The sequence below is a fragment of the Mus caroli genome, unplaced genomic scaffold (genome assembly GCF_978045245.1).
Source record: "Mus caroli unplaced genomic scaffold, Mus_caroli_1 scaffold_2, whole genome shotgun sequence".
NCBI lineage: Eukaryota > Metazoa > Chordata > Mammalia > Rodentia > Muridae > Mus > Mus caroli.
The window spans coordinates 678,266-697,719 of NW_028227257.1; the positions used below are offsets into that span (position 1 = coordinate 678,266).

General features: G+C 53.0%; 1 protein-coding gene across 2 annotated transcripts; it reads left to right on the plus strand.

Annotated features, from left to right (window-relative positions):
• The first annotated feature begins 552 nt into the window (after window positions 1–552).
• On the plus strand, window positions 553–14,975 carry Helz2 (helicase with zinc finger 2). Of its 2 annotated transcripts, none has more exons than XM_021184278.3 (19): window positions 553–625; window positions 1,530–2,621; window positions 2,933–3,116; window positions 3,190–3,294; window positions 3,988–4,505; window positions 4,604–5,245; window positions 6,066–6,849; window positions 7,017–7,092; window positions 7,237–10,924; window positions 11,105–11,376; window positions 11,468–11,599; window positions 11,687–11,848; window positions 11,927–12,074; window positions 12,155–12,271; window positions 12,343–12,538; window positions 12,695–13,048; window positions 13,203–13,359; window positions 13,464–13,631; window positions 13,724–14,975. In XM_021184278.3, the coding sequence occupies exons 2-19, from the start codon at window positions 1,603–1,605 to the stop codon at window positions 13,846–13,848; spliced, it is 8,847 nt and encodes a 2,948-aa protein (XP_021039937.2). In that variant the 5' UTR covers window positions 553–625; window positions 1,530–1,602; the 3' UTR covers window positions 13,849–14,975. The 2 variants fall into 2 exon arrangements, with proteins under 2 accessions (XP_021039937.2, XP_029329891.2); XM_029474031.2 differs by lacking the exon at window positions 553–625 and adding an exon at window positions 635–779.
• The last annotated feature ends 4,479 nt before the right edge of the window (window positions 14,976–19,454 follow it).

The following is a 19,454-nucleotide window of genomic DNA, read 5'->3' on the forward strand; positions in this document are numbered from 1 at the left end:
CCCTATTCCAGGGGTAGGAACCATGTCACTCTGTCCCCACGGGGGCCATGCCAGGCACAGCATTGACTAAAATTATTAGCGCTTCAAGGAAGAAGTCTAGTGCCTTTTAGGAACAGGTCCTGCCCCAGCATAGAGTTCTCTGTTCCTTGCCTGTCTGGCCCTGCTCCCAAGGACCCTAGCCCTTGGCTATAGCACCCAGAGTAAATTTCCCAAGGCTCTATAGGCAAAGGCTCTCCCACTCCCAAATGGGGGCTTTTTTTTTTTTTTTTTTTTTTTAATCCTAAAGCCATCTACCCTGGGGCTCATCTTACCGTTCCTACACAAGAGAGTACAGACATCTAAGTATGAGTAGGGGGAGGGACCGAGGGGAGGGACCGGGAAAGGGCCAGGTTAAATCCTGCTGTGTTGACCTCAAGGGGACTGTGGAGGTGGGGAGTGGGGAAAATCTTCCTAGGGCCAGGGAGCTCCGCCAGGTCTGGGAGGGAGGCTATCACTTGAGGGCGGGGCAGGGGCGGGGCAGGGGGGGCAGTGAGGTAATTTCCGTGCTCTGTCGTCAGAGTTCTGAGTCGCCCCAGGGGCAGAAACGAAACTGATCACTACTCTTAAGTCGATGCTGGTGCACTGGGTGAGTATGGGGTGGTGGCTGGGAACTGGAGGGGCCACCTAGAGAGGTGTGAAGACCACCCCTTTGCCTGCAAATGGGCAAGATCAGTGGCCTCAGACAGACCCTAGCATCGGACAACTCCATGGACCCCTCTTCCTGCTTCTCCAGCTGCCGGGTATGGGGTTCTAGCTCTGACGACTTAGAAAACTCCACAGAGGAGTGCAGGGAGGGACTGCAGGCTTTGCCTGTTGCTCATTCTTTCCATTTAAAACATAATCTTTGTACCTCAATGTTTCCCTTGAAAGTTTAGAGGGCTAGGGTATAGGTCAGTAGTAGATTATTTGCTTGGCATATATGAGAGAGAGAGAGAGAGAGAGAGAGAGAGAGAGAGAGAGAGAGAGAGAGAGAGAGAAGAGAAGAGAAGAGAAGAGTTGACCTGACTAGGTGTTTCAGGGAGCTAGCTGTTCTCTTGCCCATCCTTGCTGGGTGGTGGTACTAACTAAGACTATGGGCTCTGGGCATTGCCTCTCCTTCTGGCATCTCTGTGGGAGCTCTGAGGAGGGCTATCCAACCTGGGTAGAGCGGAATTTCTACAAGGCTGTGCCCTCCCCTCCAGAGGCTCCTGTTGCCAAGTCCAGGTGGGCTACAGTAGTTCCAGCAGTCAACTAGCAGGTCTCAAGAAAGGGGGTACTCTCTTCAGACGTCCAGGAGCCCCAGAGGTACCAGATGGAGGATTCTGAGGCCTCCCAACTTTTTTTTTCCCCCAGCAGCCACTTGGGCAGGACTTGGAGAGGCCTTTCAGGTTGAGTTAGAGTTCCCCCAACAAGCCAAGACTGGGCAGAAGTCTCTGTCCTACACCCGACAGAGGTGTAGGTCCTTCTTGACCTTGGGCTGACTTGCTTCTCTTGTCCTATCACCTCTCCAGGGCTGACGGTTTCAGTACAGCAGCTGCCCAGAAGCCTGGCTCACAATCCTGAAGGACCTGGCCTTCGTCCGAGATGGCATCCGTGGGTTGCAGTCTGAGGTCGGCCAGCACATCCACCACCAACGGGCCATCCTTAGCCGGACTCTGTGCTAAGGTAGACCTTTACCTGGGCTGCTCCCGCTGCACCCAGTGCCTCAATGAGAGCACCTACATTCTGCGTGAGGTAGAGCACACCTGCCTCAGGGAGATCTTGCTGGCCCGCTTCAAGCAAGCAGCAGAGAGCAAGATCTGGCGTAAGGTGGGCCGCAGGCCCAGCTTCCCAACGCCTATGCGCTATCAAGTCTGTCATTACTATAGCCCAGGGTTGGGCTGTAGGCGTCACTGGAATAGATGCACCTTTGCCCGCAGCCCTGAGGAGGCACTGGTCTGGACATTTGAGCTCAAGAACAACCTTCCCCGACTGAAACTGAAAGAGGCTGTGCAGGGCACCAGAGCCCCAGATAGGCTGCAGACCCCAGCTGACACCATCCGAGCAGAGTTTGGTGGCCACTTCCAACTACTCTGTGCCATCTGCTTCAAGTGCTGTCCCCCATGCCTCTGCCCTGTGGATCCCAGGGGCCATTGCCCTACGCACCAAATCTGCCCCACACTTCTCATCCATGTTATAGTTGAGGGCCTAAAGCGACAATTCGTGGAGGTGCGGCCACTGCCACAAAGAAGACATGCTTTAAACTACTGCATGTATGTGGGCCGTGGGGTACCATGCCGCCACGGGGCCTCACGCTGTGGGTATGCACACAGTGCTGTGGAGATGGCTGTGTGGAAGGCTGAGCAGTTGGATGGTCTTCAGAGAGGAGATCTGCTCACATATCCTCTCTTTGGGGAGGACAAATGGAAAGCCAGCCCTAACCCTAACCCTCCTGTGACCAAACTGTACTGCCATGCCTGCCTGGTCACCTGTAATTCTCAAGAGGCATTTGAGAACCACTGCTCCTCCCTGGAGCACGCACAGATGGTGGCCTTTGACCAGTCTGTGCCCTGGAAACACCGTGCCCCACCAATGGGACTCTCGAAGTTCGAGCTCTGCCCTAGGTAAGGAGAATTGTGTGGGAGCCTAGGGTGGGATAGCCCCCACCCAACGCTAGCCCAAGGGATTGTGAGGTCCACAAGGCCTGGGACCTGCCTATCATTTGCTGTGCCCTCTGCATGTCAAGCTAGTACTGCAGTGGCCTCTAAGGGAGGTTCCTTGTGCTAGCCCTTGTCCTGGATATTCAGGGTACAGAGCAAATGAAACCCCCTACACAATCCATTCCTGCCCCCAATACAGGCCAGGGTTGGGCTGAGAGGGTTGACTCCCGAGGCTGGACATCCCTGAAGTCCTGTTGACCTCTTCATCTCTCCAGGCCTGATCTCTGTGAGCATGGAGAGGTCTGCATCAAGGCACACTCAAAACAGGAGTTACAGGAGTGGGTTCAGCGGGCACAAGACATGGAACTTCGAGAACAGGCCGCCTGGCAGGATGGGCTGGTACCTTACCAGGCACGGCTTCTAGCAGAATACCAGCGCAGCAGCAAAGAAGTATCAGTGGTAAGTGGAGACTTGTGAGTGGGTGAGGGTTGGTCCACAGCTGCAGTGCTGAAAGCCCAGCTTCTCTGTGCAGATGGCTGAGACCGTCCGTGGAGTGTCTGTCACTTGCCACCCGTCACCGGTGCATCAGGCCCAGGAGAAGATCCAGCACCGGTGGGTGTTCACCATCCACTCTGAGGTGAGGGTCAGACAGCGCTGAGATCACAGGTCTTATGGGTACCCCCAGGCTTGGGTGGAGGGATTCCCAGGGTGTTAAGGACTACAAGTGGGCAGATATAGAAAGCATGAGATTTGGAGTGGATGTTGTCAGTACTTCCACTTCTGTGTCTGTGTGACCCAGGACAAACCTCATAGCCTCTCTGGCTCAGTCTCCTCCACAGTGATAGCACCGTGGCACCCTCACTCTATGGATGGGACCACACAATGGAGTAAATTAACCAATACAGGAAACAAGTGTGCCTGGGGGAGGGTGGGAGGGATAGGGGATTTTCGGAGAGGAAACTAGGTAAGGGGAAATAGCATTTGAATTGTAAATGAAGAAAACATCTAATAAAAAATATATTAAAAAAAAAAAAGACACAAGTGTGCCAGTGTCTGGCACCTGGCGAGTGAATGTAACTTGTGATTACAGGACCCTGAAAATCCCAACTGTTCATCTTTTTTTTTTTTAAATATCTTCTGGGCCTTAGGCAAGGTCCATGAGCAGAAGTGAAAACCAGGCAGGCTGAGAAATCAGAGTGTCCCACACTCAGAAAGTGGCAAGCTGCCTTTCTCAGGATGGTGGAAAGGGTCAGGTTGAAGGAGTCACCACAGGCCTTGACAGGGTCTCAGGGCCCATTCCATGCTTTATGGCCTATGTCTCCTTCTCCAGGATCCCTTGCTACATGTGGCCCTACTCAAGCAAGAGCCTGGAGCAGCCTTCTCACTGGTGGCCCCCAGTCTCCCACCACACCAGCTCTATGCACAGGGAAAGCACTTCTGTGTACAAAGCTCCCCAGCCCAATTCAAGGTAGGGGTGCTTGTGCAGGCTGTCGCTTTAGGCAGCTTCGAGCAGTGGGTGGTCTTTGACTTTGGTCGCAGGCCAGTGCTTCTCCAGAAGCTGAAGTTGCAGCTAGGCCAGACACACAGCCAGGGCCTAAATGGGAAGCCAGCACCCAGCCACCCCCAGGAGCTGGAATGCTGGCACACAGGCAACCGCCACGTGGTGCTTGAGGTAGATTGGACACCCGAGCAGGAAGCCCTGATGGCCAAGTACAAGTTACCCTCCCTGGCCCTGGAGTTCAATCAGAATGTTCCGGTCTGGGGGCCCATCTCTCGTTTGAACTACCGACAGAGGATGCACAAATTTCTCTATGAGGAGGAAGCAGCCCAGCAGCAGCTAGTAGCCAAGTAAGTGGGGCAGTGGGCTAGCAGGAGTGTCTAAAGTCTGGACTTAGAGATAGGTCTTTGACTATGGCATAGAAAGCTGACCTGTAACTTTCTACCAGGCTGGCCATGAAGGGCCAGGTATTCCTGAAGACAGCACTGGAGACACCAGCACTCGGCATGCTCTTCGCACCACCAGGGGCCCTCTATGCCAAGGTCCCCTTCCACTCCTCTCTGTTGCCAGACACTGATCAGGGCTTCCTGCTGAGCCGAGCAGTCAGCACAGCCCTTGTGGCTCCTGTGCCTGCGCCTAACAGTACAGTATACCAAGTGCGGCTGGAGGCACGGGCCAGTTCAGAGCACGCACTGTGGCTGCTGTTACCAGCACGATGCTGTATGGCTTTGGGGCTGCAGGCCCAAGACAGCCCCATCTTGGAGGTGCAGTTCCAGATTGACCCTATGACCTTCCGGTTCTGGCATCAGGCAGTGGATGCACTGCTCGAGGAGCACCTGGTGGTTCCTGACCTGCCTGCCTGCACCCTGCCCCACCCCTGGCCCACCCCACCCTCGTTTCGTGGCAATCACAAACAGAAGCTGGCTGTGGGGCTCATTGCAGGCAGAAGACCCGAGGGCACAAAGCACATCCCACCACTGCTCATCTATGGCCCCTTTGGCACCGGCAAGACGTACACATTGGCCATGGCCGCGCTTGAGGTTGTCCGGCAGCCCCACACCAAGGTGCTCATCTGCACACACACCAACAGGTGAGCCCAGAGCTGCTTCCAGGTTGCTCACCGCTGCCCTGCTTCTCAGGGCACCCATCTCTCTGATTCTTATGGAGATATGGGTGTCTTTTCCACAAACCCTAGACCAAGGAGGAAGTTATAGTAGTGATGTGTTTTGGCCTACCCCATGTTTCTTCTCTCTCTCTCTCTCTTAAATATAGAAACAGGCTATTCAACAAAGAAGTTCCTCTTTGACTAATGTGGGTTTTTTATTTATTTATATTTTAGTTCCCTAATAACACATTATTACAGGCATGGAGTCCACTTTTAGCCCCAGAGTGTGGGGTGGAAGAGCCCAGGTCAATAACCACTTGTCCTGAGCTAATTTCTAGGCTGAGTTGAGGGTCTGAGTGTCAAGGCTGTTGTTGCTTATCTGAAGATCCTAGGCAGTGCTTCCTTGGCCTCTTAACTCTCAAGCTCTACTCCTGGAGATCAGACACCAATTCTTGTTGCCAAAGCTTACAGTGCCCAGGAGCTGTGTTCAGGATCAGTGCCAGCCCCTAGCCATGGGTGGTCTCAGGCCATAGCTAGCTCTCCCCTTGGCCTCAATTAAGAGACTGCCTTCTCTAAGCTATTCCTGACCACCCATGCTCTCCAAGTCTTGCCCACTTATCTTCAAGATCTGACCTTCCCCGTGTCTTTGCTTTTTGTCCTCTTTGAGGAAATTTGAGTCCCTGGGCAAGACCCCTGTCTATCTGCCCTATGAGTGTTCCTGGCATCCAGGCAAGGCTGCACACATGTTTTAGCCAGCAGCCTGAGTCCTAAAGCAGCAGCCCATTGTGCCTCCCCCTTCCTACAGTGCTGCAGACATCTATATCCGGGAGTATTTCCACGACTACGTCAGCAGTGGCCACCCAGAGGCCACTCCACTCAGGGTGATGTATGCAGATCGTCCTCCAAGACAGACTGATCCAACCACGTTGCAGTACTGCTGCCTAACTGAGGACCGCCAGGCCTTTCGCCCACCCACAGACCCAGAGCTGGTACAACATCGTTTAGTGGTCACCACCACTTCTCAGGCTCGTGAGCTCCAGGTGCCAGCCGGCTTCTTCTCCCACATTTTCATCGACGAAGCAGCCCAAATGCTGGAGTGTGAGGCCCTTATCCCACTCTCCTATGCCTTGCCACTAACCCGTGTAGTACTGGCAGGGGACCACATGCAGGTCACACCTAGGCTCTTCAGCGTGCCTAGGGACAAGTCAGCCGGGCACACGTTGCTGCACCGCCTCTTCCTGTACTACCAGCAGGAGGCACACAAGATCGCTCAGCAGAGTCGCATCATCTTCCACGAGAACTACCGGTCAACTGCAGCCATCATCAACTTCGTCTCCCATCATTTCTATTTAGCCAAGGGCAACCCCATCCAGGCCAGTGGCAAAGTCCCACGCCACCCCCAACACTACCCTCTCATGTTCTGCCATGTGGCAGGCAGCCCTGAGCAGGACATGTCCATGACATCCTGGCTTAACTCGGCTGAGGTCACCCAGGTGGTGGAGAAGGTGAGGGAGATCTATAACACCTGGCCTCACTGCTGGGGACCCCGGGAGCAGAGACACATCTGTGCTGTCTCTCATGGTGCCCAGGTGAGCTGTCTCCTCTGGCCTTTCTTTATCTTCAAAGGCTGCTTTGTTTCTTTCCAGGCTGATCCATATGACTGTGAGGGTGAGGGTGAGGGTGAAGGTGAGGGATTAGCAGGAGGGCCTGTTCCTTACTGGGTGACAGGCCCCTAGAACCCTGGACTTGTCTGCAGGTTAATGCGCTAAGACAGGAGCTAAGAAGGAGGAACCTTGGTGAGGTGTCTGTGGGCAGCTTTGAGATCCTGCCAGGTAGGTGACAGAAATGTGGGCCAGAGGCTGGCCTAACAGGGAGGCAGCTTCCAGCCCATTCCTTGGATGTGCATATATATAGGGTGGGACTGAGGTGGCCAGGCTGCTGGTCCTATCTGGCCATCTGACCCATCTCTCCTATAGGGCGTGAATTCCGGGTGGTGGTACTGAGCTCTGTCCACAACCGCAATAGTCTTCTTAGCCCTGGGGCACCAACCTCAGAGTTCTTCACTGAGCCTCGAGTCCTGAACACGGTCATGACTCGTGCCCAGTCTCAGCTGGTGGCTGTGGGAGATGCTGTGGCCCTCTGCTCCTCTGGAGCCTGCAGAAATCTCTGGAGAAGCTTCATCCGCGAGTGCATAGAACACCACAGCGCCTTCCCCGAGGAGCTGTCGCTGGAACAGATTGAGCAGGGTGTGGCCCAGAGACAGAACTGGGCCTCGGTGACACTCAAAGCTAGGAGCCCAGAGGCAGAGCAAAAATCTACAGCCCAGGGCCCACAAAGGCCCATAGCTGAAGGGACCATGGTCACGGTGAAGGCAGAGACCAGAGCCAGGGCAGCAGCCAAGGCACAGACTGTGGCAGTAGCAGCCGAAGACACAGCAAGCGGGAACTCAGCCTCTAGAGATGCAGCAGCAGAAGTGTCCACCCTGGAAGGGGGGGTGTCCGAGGAAGATTCTGAGTCTGACTTCTGGCCTTCTGACTGGGAGCTCAATGCTGATGATGCCATCCTGAAGGAACTTCTCGACGAGAGCCAGCAAGTGACTGTGACTGTTAGGGAGGACGGACTTCTGGACACCGTGGTTTGCCCTGCACCACAGAAGGCCCGAGAGTACACAAACCTACCCTCATCTGTGCTGCGGAAGTTCCTGCGCTCAAACTCCAAGCAATTCCGCCGCTGCAGCTTCCTACAGGAGACCTTTGAGAGAGCACTGGCCACTCCGCTGGACGACACGGCCTCTAGCCCTATCCAGGTCAGGGGCCGTCTGAACTGTGGGATGGCCTTCACGGGGGATGAGGTGCTAGTACAGATCCTGGGCCCAGCAGGAGATGACAGGCGCATCCCTGGGAGCCTGCAGGGCCGTGTGATGGGTGTGTTAAAGAGGAGGAGGCACGAACTGGCCTTTGTGTGTCGGATGGATGAGTGGGACCCCCGCATCATGATCCCTATCAACGGTTCTGTGACTAAGATTTTTGTGGCAGAGATGAAGGACCCACAGCAAGTTCCCATCCACCGCCTCATTCAAGGCCGGGTACAGCGCGTGAGGCACGAGACACTCAAGCCTGAGGACCGGAGCAACCGGCTTTTCTGGGTCCGTATTGTCCTTTGGCGGGAACGTTTCTACTATCCACTAGGCATTGTCCTGGAGGTGCTGCCCAAGGCCATCACCTGGGAGCAGGGCCTTCATATCCTTGACCTAGAGCATGGCCTGAAGGCCCACACACCAGACCCAGCCTCAGTTTCCAAGGCTCTGCAGAGATACCGCTCAGAGCTAAACACGGCCGCTGGTCACCGAGAGGACTACCGCCACTTCCTGACCTTCACTGTGGACCCCCAGGGTGCCTGCAACCTTGATGACGCTCTTAGTGTCCGGGACCTAGGCCCAGTGTATGAGGTGGCAGTGCATATTGCTGATGTGGCCAGCTTGGTGCCCAAGGATGGGGCCCTGGATGTGGAAGCCCGCCAGCAGGGCACTGTGTTCTATGCCCCCAACAGGGAGCCGGTACTCATGCTGCCTGCCAGCTTGTGCCAGGATGCGCTGAGCCTTCTCCCTGGTCAGGATCGCCTTGCCATCTCTCTCTTCCTCACCATGGAGAAAGGCGGTGGCCAGATCAAGAGCCTGCGATTTGCACCCTCCATAATCCGCTCTGACCGCCAGCTGTCGTATGAGGAAGCCGAAGAACTGATCAAGAGACACCCTGGGGCTGGCCTGGAGCTGCCAGCCCACCTGGACTCTGTGGAGGCCTGTGTTGTGGCTGCCTGCTACTTCTCTTGGATGTTACGTCGCCAGCGCCTCTCAGCTGCCTGTTACTATGAGCCGCCAGACGAGGACAGTGTGCTGGGCTTCCGCACAGCCCACATCATGGTCCAAGAGTACATGATCCAGTTTAACAGCCATGTGGCTGAATTCCTTGTAGGCAACAAGCACACACAGACACTCACACCACTCAGGTGGCAGCCCACACCCAGTAGGCAGCAGCTTGACAGTGTTTTCAAGAAGTACAGAGGCCTGGTGCCTCTGTCCCTGCACCTGTGCCACCACTCGAACACTGACTATACCCCCAACAAGCAGCTGCATCTCCTGACTTCCCTCTGGAAACAAGTGCAGCTTGCAGCTGGTACTCGGGACTACAGCCAGATGGTGGACCTTATTGCTGCAGATGACATGCACCCTTCACTGGCTCCTGCTTGCCTGGACTTGCGAAGGGCTCTAGGCCGCTCTGTTTTTGGTCGCTCCAGCCAGGGTAAGCAGCAACCTGCTGTTCACCACTCGCTGCAGGTGGATTGGTACACATGGGCGACCTCACCCATCCGTAGGTATCTAGATGTGGTGCTGCAGCGGCTGATCCTGCTGGCACTGGGCCACAGGGGCTCTACATATTCTAACAGGGACATTGATGGGCTCTGCCTGGACTTCAGTCGCCAGCATGCAAGTGCCCAGAGCTACCAACGGAGGGCCTACAGCCTGCACCTGGCCATCCAGCTCAAGACCCAGCCTCAAAACAAGCTGGGCTTCGTAGTGGATGTCGAGATGGGTGCCCGCTGCTTCAAAGTGCTTTTCCCTATAAACCGTGAAACGCTGCCCGATCCCTGCCTGATTCACTACCATTCCCTGCAGTTGGCTGAGCACCCCCAGGAGCTAGTGAGCCAGACAGGCTTGCGGCTTGTATGGCGGCGCCGCATGTACTCGGTGCAGGCGTCCAAAATGCCTTTACCACTTCTGGGCACAAGTCTTGATCCACACACCCAGACTGTAGATGCAGCCCTGTGGATGAAGCTACTGATGCTGCTGAAGGAGCAGCGCTGGCCTGAGGTAGCTGCCCTCATCCAGGAGCAAGATAAGCGTTCTCATCCAAGGGAGAAAGTAAAGATCCACCAGAGCCGCTGTGGACACTTTGTAGAGGTGGTCTACGAGCTGGGCAGTGGAGATACCCTGCAGGTTCAGCTTGGTTCCAGCCTGCAGCGGGGCTTCCTGGCACCAACCCTGAAGCTGTGGACTGTGGTCCCTGGCTTCAGCCTCTGTCTGGAGCACATGGAACGGCCAGGCGACTGCTTTTCAAGCCATGTGCACCAGGCTCTGCAAGACCAGTACCTTCAAGTCAGCGAGTACTCGGGTGCGTGGGGGCCACGCTGCGCCCTGGAGTCGCTCACCAATGCTGTTACAGAAAACGACTCCATCGTGCTGCACGACGTGCGTATCTCTTGGGACACATCCCAGGGGCAGTTGCAGGGCACCTTCCAGCTGGAAGCTGCTTTTCTCCAGGAGAAATGCATCAACATCCACTTTGGCTGTTGCTACCTCTGCATTCGGCTGGAGGGGCTCCCTCTCCCCCTAGATAGCTCACTCCCTAGGCCTAGTGGCCTTGGCCCCTTCCTGAACATTGACCCCAATACATATACCTGGGTGGCCCATGGGCTGTCTGGTGGTGACTGGGACCATGAACTGGCTGGTGGTGACTGGGACCAGGAGAATGTGGATGATCGGCAGGAGGCGCCCAAGCAGGTATATTTCCTCATCCATCACATGACCATGGAGAAGGTTCCAGAAGAGGTGCTGAGACCTAGCGCTCGGTTCACTGTGGAAGTGCTGTCTAAGCAGCTTCCTGACCTGTGAGTAGCTCCTATCACCTGAGGTCAGGGGGAAGGTCCCTGGGCTGAGGTCTAGAGCCAAGGCCTCCCTGGGTTCCCCTCTCCTGGGAAGACATAGCTCCCTCCCTAGGAAAACCCTATTCACTTTCTGGTATCTTTTCTCATCCCACCCCTACCGCCCCCCTCCCCCCCATGCCCCAGCCGCAAGGAAGAAGCAGTGCGTCAGCTGAAAACAGCATCCCCATTGGTCATTAGCATCGCCTTGGGCCTGCCTATCCCTGAGCTCCGTTGGCCAATATCTGGGCCCCATCGCTTAGTATCTGAGCTCCGTTGGCCAATACCTGGGGCCCATCGCCCAGTATCTGAGCCCCATCGCCCAATGTCCGGGCCCTGTGGCCCAATATCTGAACCGTGTCGCTCAATCCCCGATCCCTGCCGCGGCAACTGGCCTCGCCAGCATTCTTTCCACAAGGGTAGGTCTGCCCCTCAGCTTTTCCACCTCTCCCCAGCACCACGGTGCTCAGATGATCCTTGGCTTCTGCTACACTCACACTCCTACCCCAGCATCTACTAGCAGGTTCTTGGAGCGGCAGAACTACAATATCCCTGCTGGACATCATAAACTGAACCAGAGCCAGGACAGGGCTGTCAGGAGTGCTCTGCAGAAGCAGTTCACAGTCATCCAGGGCCCACCAGGTGGGGCCCATTTGCAGGAGCCAGGAGGGGCTGCCCTGTGTAGACAGATGTGGCCATAGGAACTTACATATCGTCCTCTCTCCACAGGCACTGGGAAGACCGTTGTGGGCTTCCACATCGTGTACTGGTTCCACAGGTCAAACCAGGAGCAGATGCCAACTGGCAGCAGCCCGAGTGGAGTGGAGCAGCTGGGGGGCCCATGTGTCTTATACTGTGGACCCTCCAACAAGTCTGTGGATGTCCTGGGAGGTGTGTTAGGCATGAAGTGTGGGACTGCCAGAGGGTGCTGGGTACTGAGTTTCAGACTCACATCTTCACTTGCCCTAGGACTGCTCCTGAGGAAGAAGACAGAGATGAAGCCCCTGCGTGTATATGGGGAGCAGGCAGAGGCCACTGAATTCCCGCTGCCAGGAGTGAGCAACAGGAGTCTGTTTAGCAAGACCTCTCAGGAAGGAAGACCGAACCAGAGCCTCAGGTATGCCCCTTCTGTCTGTGCTGGGATTGAGGCCAGGGGACCTCCACTGGCCAGGGTTTCACCAAGGTCCTGCCTTCCAGGAGCATTACCCTCCACCACCGGATCCGCCAGGCCCCCAACCCGTATGCAGCAGAGATCAGAAAATTTGATGCCCAGCTTCGGGAAGGGAAAATATTCTCAAAGGAGGATCTTATGGTGTAAGTGGTGATCTTGGAGGTGGAGCTGCCCATCAGCAAGCTCACTGGATGACATGAATGACCTCATATAGGTACAGGAGAGTCTTGGGGAAGGCACGCAAACATGAACTGGAGCGGCACTCGGTCATCCTGTGCACGTGCTCCTGTGCGGCATCAAAGAGCCTGAAAATTCTGAATGTTCGACAGATCCTTATCGACGAGGCAGGCATGGCCACCGAGCCAGAAACCCTTATCCCCTTGGTGTGCTTCTCAAAGACGGTTGAGAAGGTGAGGGTTGTGGGGATCTAGTGCTCCTGCCTGGATTCCTGGGGGCAGCTGATGTTGGGGTGCTGAGGGTGTAATAGGTGAGCATTGAAGATGGCCAAGAAGTTAGAATGCTTCTGGCTCCAAAGATGTCAAGGCCATAGCTATCTGTGCTTCTAGGTGGTTCTGCTTGGAGACCACAAGCAGCTTCGGCCTGTGGTCAAGAGTGAACAGCTGCAGAGTCTGGGGATGGATCGGTCTCTCTTTGAGAGGTACCACAGGGACGCCATCATGCTGGACACACAGTACCGTATGCATAAGGACATCTGTTCCTTCCCCTCCATGGAGTTTTATGGGGGAAAGCTAAAGACCTGGTCTGACCTGAGGCGTCCGCCTAGTATCCTGGGTCACACCGGCAAGCCGAGCTGTTCCGTCATCTTCGGCTCTGTGCAGGGCCACGAGCAGAAGCTGCTGGTGTCCACCGAGGATGGCAATGAGAACTCTAGGGCCAACCCGGAGGAGGTCACAGAGGTGGTAAGTGTTTGGTGGGTCAGGGAAGGCTTCCTGGACGAGGGTGAAGGCCAAGGAAAGCTTCACTGGGCGGGAAGGCTGGGATCGAGTGAGGTTGCTGAGCTCAGGAAAGAACAGGGTCTGGGTTCCAGCTCCGTCTGCCCTCTTATCTACTTAGGTCCGCATCATCAAGCAGTTGACCCTGGACCGGACGGTGGATCCCAAAGATATTGCTGTCCTTACACCCTACAATGCACAGGCTGCTGCAATCAGCAGGGGCCTCACGCAAAGAGGGGTCACCGGAGTAACTGTGACCTCTATCACCAAGAGCCAGGGTAAGGTTGGCTCTATGGGGCCATTTTTGTGTGTGTGGGGGTCAGCAGGAGGGGTCAGTGGGCAGAGCTGTGAATTCATCTATTATCCCCTCTCTGCCTCCCAGGGAGTGAATGGCGCTATGTGATAGTAAGCACTGTCCGAACATGCCCCAGGAGTGATGTGGACCAGCGGCCAACCAAGAGCTGGCTCAAGAAGTTTCTGGGCTTTGTTGTGGACCCCCACCAAGTAAACGTGGCCATCACCCGGGCCCAGGAGGCATTGTGCATCATTGGTGAGAGTTTGTATGTCTGGGGAAAAGCTGGGGAAGGCAGTGCCTAGCATGCTCAGGGCAAAACTAAGAGCCACCTTGATTCTCCCTTGCAGGGGACCATCTACTGCTACGCTGCTGCCCACTCTGGCACCGTCTCCTAGACTTCTGTGAGGCTCAGCACAGCCTGGTGTCTGCTGAGAAGGTGCGGGTCCAGAGAAAATCTGCTCTGTCTTCTTGAGGAACCCCCACCTGCCCAGCCCTTCATGTGCCATCAACTGAGGGTATGTCCCTCATTCTTCTCTGCCAAGGTCCTGGGCATACATTGGATTGCCACAGGTCACAGTCACAGCTCAAATTAGTCAACCACTTCTGCTGTCTTCTTGGGAAAGGCCCTGGTATTGGCTGCAGTCATGTAGCAGTGACAGTCTTATGGGTGGTGGCTGCTTCCTGTGCTGGAAGCAGGCTTAATAATGATGACCTTCCTGTTTGTGCGTGGACTTGAATGGAGGGGAAAGAGCTGGAGGTCGGCCCCTTTCTCCCAACTCTCTTTGCTTTTCTGGGGCATTTGATGACTGGGACACCTCTTAGTGGTCACAGAGGACCCCAGGGACATATCTATGCTGTTACAGGGGGCCTAAACAGAAATAAGACTCCTCTGAGATTACACTTTGACACTGAGATCCATTTATGGTTGCACTGGGCACCCTGTATTCATTTGCCCTATTTTCTAGTCTTAGTAACCTAAACCAGATCTCTTACAGGGACTCTCAGAGTGGGCAAGGAAACCTTCCCGAGAGAAAGACCTTTTTCTCTTGTACTGTTTACTGCCTTGTATCCTACAGCCCCTCACCCCGCCCCCAAGCACAGGGGCAGGAAGGACAGAGCTGAACCAAATGCTCACACAGCCCTACCTCCTGGAATGTAAAACAGCTGGCCTGTGGGCAGGCAGCTGGGAATAAGGTACCCAGCACTTATGGGCCTGTTCTTCACCATGCTTCCATACCTATGTCCAGGGCTTTAGGATAACCTTCCTGGCACCATCATCCTTTTCTACTGGACTAAGCAGGTGAAATCTCTCCCAGCATGTCTCCCTCTTATATGCTCACCTCCTGACAATTCCAAAGCTGGGACCATCTCCCCCTTCAGTGTGACAACCCCACCCCCAATCCCCGCCGCGGTCAGAGTTGCTGCAAGTGAAATATACACCAGGACATCTGGGGCTTCTAAAGCCTGGCTGCAGAGCCTCCTGTGAGGATAATATCTGGTGTTTTCTACAAATTAAGTTTCTACATTCCAATTTTTGTATCTTTTCTCAGGTTATGCCTTATGTAACTGGATAATTTTATTATAAAAACTTCTCTGAAACTTCTCATGTCTGTTTTGTGGTATGGGCAGGAATAGACAGAACTGGCCATCTTGTAGCCATTGAGGTGGTCAAAGGAGGAGTTGAGTACAGAACTTGGGAGCATGGTGATAGAAGGTGGTAGTACCCCATCGCATGGCCAAGAACACAGCTGCATAGTCATAGGAAGCTGGTATAACTTAGCAGAGGCAGTCTGGAACTGGACAGCTAAGTTTGATGCTGTAGTCCCCAGGCTGAAGCCCGTCCAAAGTCCTTATGGCTGGGGCCTCAATTTTAACTTATCTGAAGTTGTCCTCTAGTACCTTGGGTCCCATGACCTCCTCCAAGCCAACTTGTGACATGCATTTGTTTAGCCTTTGGCTTGTAGCCAAACAAGCCTCTCCCAGCACAGCTGATGCAAGAAGGATAGGCTTAGGAGATGGTGGTGGGAGTTCCTAGAGACTCTATAAAGGAAAGAGGTTCCCAAGACCTGTGTGCTTCCAGAGGGAGGGAGGAACAGCAGAGGGCACCAGCTTCACCTGTCCCCCTCATCCACTTAGGTCTGCAGATGAGATTGACAGGGCTCTAGTGCCCTGGCCAGGTTCCCGGGGGCATCTTGAGGTAGAGTGCTAGGGGTATAATAGGTGAGTATTACTATTAGTTGAAAGTGAGCAAGAAGTTGGGGTGCCTCTGGCTCAAGGAGCATTTCAAGAGCAGCCATAAGTGAGTAGTGGAGTTTAGGGATGGGTATGTACTAAAATAAGCAAGGCATTCCTAAATAAGTACAGTAAGATCTCCCTCACCTAGAGTTAGGGAGGGCTTCTTAGAGAAAGGGCCTTGAACTTGGTGGGAAGTAGTGAGAAATGGTTTTAAGTTGGTATTTGTCTTAGTTAGGGTTTTATTGCTGTGAACAGACACTATGACCAAGGCAACTCTTACAAAGGACAACATTTAATTGGGACTGTCTTACAGGTTCAGGATTCAGTCCATTTATCATCAAGGCAGGAACATGGCAGCATCCAGGAAGGCATGGCACTGGAGGAGCTGGGGGTTCTACATCTTGTTCAGAAGGCAACTAAGAGAAGACTGGCTTCCAGACAGCTTCCAGGATGAGGGTCTTAAAAGTTCATACCTATAGTAACACACTTTCTCCACACCTACACCAACAAGGTCACACTTCCTAATAGAGCCACTCCCTGAGCCAAGCATATTCAAGCCACCACATTCCACTCTCTGGCCCCCAGAGGCTTGTTTAAACACATGAGTCTATGGGGGCCATTACCTAGGCATAGCATAGTACAAAATATGTCCAACTTCAAAAATCCCACAGTCTATAAAAGTCTCAACAATGTTGAAAGTCCAAAGTTCAAGTCTCTTCTGAGATTCATGCAATGTCTTGACTATAATCCTTTAAGAAATCAAAATCAAAAAGCATATCACATGCTTCCAACATCATTCAGGATATACATTATCATTCCAAAACATCATGGTGAGGAAATACTGAACCAAAACAAGGCAGAAAATAAGTTAGGCAAACTCCAGACTCCATGTCTCCATGTCCAATGACAAAGTGCTCTTCAGATCTCCAACTCCTTTCATCCTTGTTGACTGCTGTTGGCAGATTTGGCATTTAGCAGCAACAAATTTAGTTCTCTTGGACTGGTTCCACACCCTGTTAGCAGCTGTCCTCATTGGGTATACTACGGCTCTGGCATTCCAGACATCTTGGGGTCTCTAAGGCAACGTCAATGTTACAGCTTCTTGATCCAGTGCCTGGGATCCACGTATGATTTTCTGGACTTCTCAGAAGGGCTTGTGTCACTTCTCCAGCTCTATCCTCTTGCAGCACTCTAGGCTCTGGTTGATCTACTCCACTGCTGCTGCTGTTCTTAGTGGTCATTCTATGGTACTGACATCTTCAATATGTGTGGGACTTTTGATGCAACTAGGCATCACCAACAGCTTCTCATAGGTTCTCTTCATGGTGCTAAGCCTTGCCTTCTTTGCATGATCCCTTCAGTACTGGGCCAACAACTGCAACTGAGGCTGCACCTTCACCAGTGGCCTTCCATGGCCTCTCACAGTGCCTAGCCTCAGCTGCTCTGCATGATCCCTTCATGCCTTCAAAACCAGTACCACCTGGGTAACTCTTACACATTACCAAGTCCAGCTGCAGCATGAGGTACAATCTTGGCTATCACTGGAACACAGCCTCTTTGTGCTCTCAGAAAACACTTCCCAGAAGATTTCACCTCAGTGATGCTGGTCTCTTAATTACTGCTAATTTCTTAGCTCCAGCTAACCAGCATCAATTGTCCCAGCAACCTCTTCTATTCTTGACTCTAAAGCCATAGCCATGTGGCTAAAGCTGCTGAGTTCTGCTGCTTGCTGGAGCTGGAACATGCCCCCTGCACCTTGTTCTATTGCGTTATCACCAGCTTTCTGTTTTCCAACTCCTTCACTGCCTAAGGTTGGCTGTCCTGGAATTTGCTTTGTAGATGAACCTTGAACTCGGAGATCTGCATGGCTCTATCTCCTGAATGCTGGAAATAAAGGCATGTACCACCATGCCTAGGTTTAAGCTTTTCTTTACCTGGAACTTGCTCTGTTACCAGGCTGGCCTTGAGCTCAGAGATCTGCTTGACTCTGTCTCCTGAAATTAAAAGCATGTGCCACCATGCTTGGGCCTAAGCTTTTCATTGTCACTATTCCTCAAAATCTTGATCAAAATCTTGTGTCCTTCATTTCTGGATTGTAGTTCATTCCAGATTAAAAGTCCAAGTGAAAACAATAACCAGATAATAGTAATGCCTAGATATAACCATTTCCTTGTTCAATGGCAAATGCATAAACAATAAACTTAGCTGGGAGGGGTCTTGCCCCAAAGCCATCACTCCCTTAATATGTTTATCTCCTCGAATATAGGATTCTGGTCCGTTTCATCTCCTGGTGCCCCTTTATTACTTAAATCATACATTGTGTGTGTGGTATGTATCTATGTTTGTTTGTTTTTAAGCTTGCTTTGATTGATCAAAACACTCTTCATGGGAGGAAACCAGAAGCCAAAATCTATGTGGGACTTTTCCGAGACTTCTACTGTCCACGTGATTAATCGAAATCTCAAGTAGACTCTTCAAAGGCAAAAAGCAGCCACATTCGTCACCAAAACATCACAAAAACAGTCTCTCTCGGCCACGTAGTAAAATTCTTCCCTTCTGAAACCTCGAGAGCCAGGTTTTCACACTTTAAATCACCCTCAGCAACAAACTCTTCCATATTCTTATTAGGATAGCCCATTAAGTCCCACTTAAAACATTCTACTGCTTTCCAAATCCAAAGTCCTCAAATCCACATTCTTCCAAACAAAAGCATGCTCAGGCCCTGGTACCAACATCTAAAGGTTTTACTGCTGTGAACTGACACCATGACCAAGGCAACTCTTGTAAAGGTTACCATTGGATCAGAGGTTTAGTCCATCATCAAGGCAGGAGCATGGCAGCATCCAAGAGGGCATGTTGTTGGAGGAGCTGAGGGTTCTACATCTTGTTTAGAAGGCAACTAAGAGAAGACTGGCTTCCAGGCAGCTAGGATGAGGGTCTCAAAAACTCACATCCACAGTAACACACTCCCTCCACATCTACTCCAAGGCCACACTTGGGCCAAGCATATTCAAACCACCATAGAATTGGAGCTTAAGAAGAGAAATCCCAGATCCCATTGGTAACAGAGGCACAGAGTATGGTGGAGGTGAGGCAGTGAGCCTTGAGGAAGGCATTAACACTAATGAGCTCTGCACAGGTTGGGGAGTGGGCTATGTGAACCAGCTCCTAAGCACCTAGTACCTCAACTAGCTCTGTTATATGTCCACCTCTAGGTTACATCTCTCTGGACCTGATGGGGCACAAGACTGAGCCATGGTTGGGGATGGGAGTGCCAGTCTACTAGACCCATGTATGCTTCCCTTAGCCAGTCTCCATTCTAGGCCTCTCCCTTCTGGTAGAGTTGCCATTACCAATACCTAATCTCCACCCTACAACACACAGGCTATCCATTTTGGATCTCTAGGATGACTCTATCCTGTGAGATATCCATGCACAATTGGCACTTTGACCATATGCCACAGAGAATGACAGTCCTGATTTGTAGGAACCTTGGTTAGATATGTGGCTGGAGCTACCTGGCTTGCTACCTAAGCTGAGCCCCAACAGGCCAAGCACATCCCCAGTGGGGAAAGGAGGTCTTTATTATGCCCTGTCTTACTCAGAAAACCACTTTGCCAATGGGGGAGAATTCCGTCCTTTACTACCCGATCATCTGCTCCTGCCAGGCTTGGCCATTCCAGAATGACTCCCACCCATGGTATATGTGGTAGGGAGGAAGCTGGGCTTAGAGTGTGCTGCATCAGTTCTTCATATTGCTTTAATCCATCCTTCTGCTTTGCCCAGAGGTGACTGAACCTGCATCTACCTCTTCTACCTCATATTCTTCTCTGTGTGTGTGTT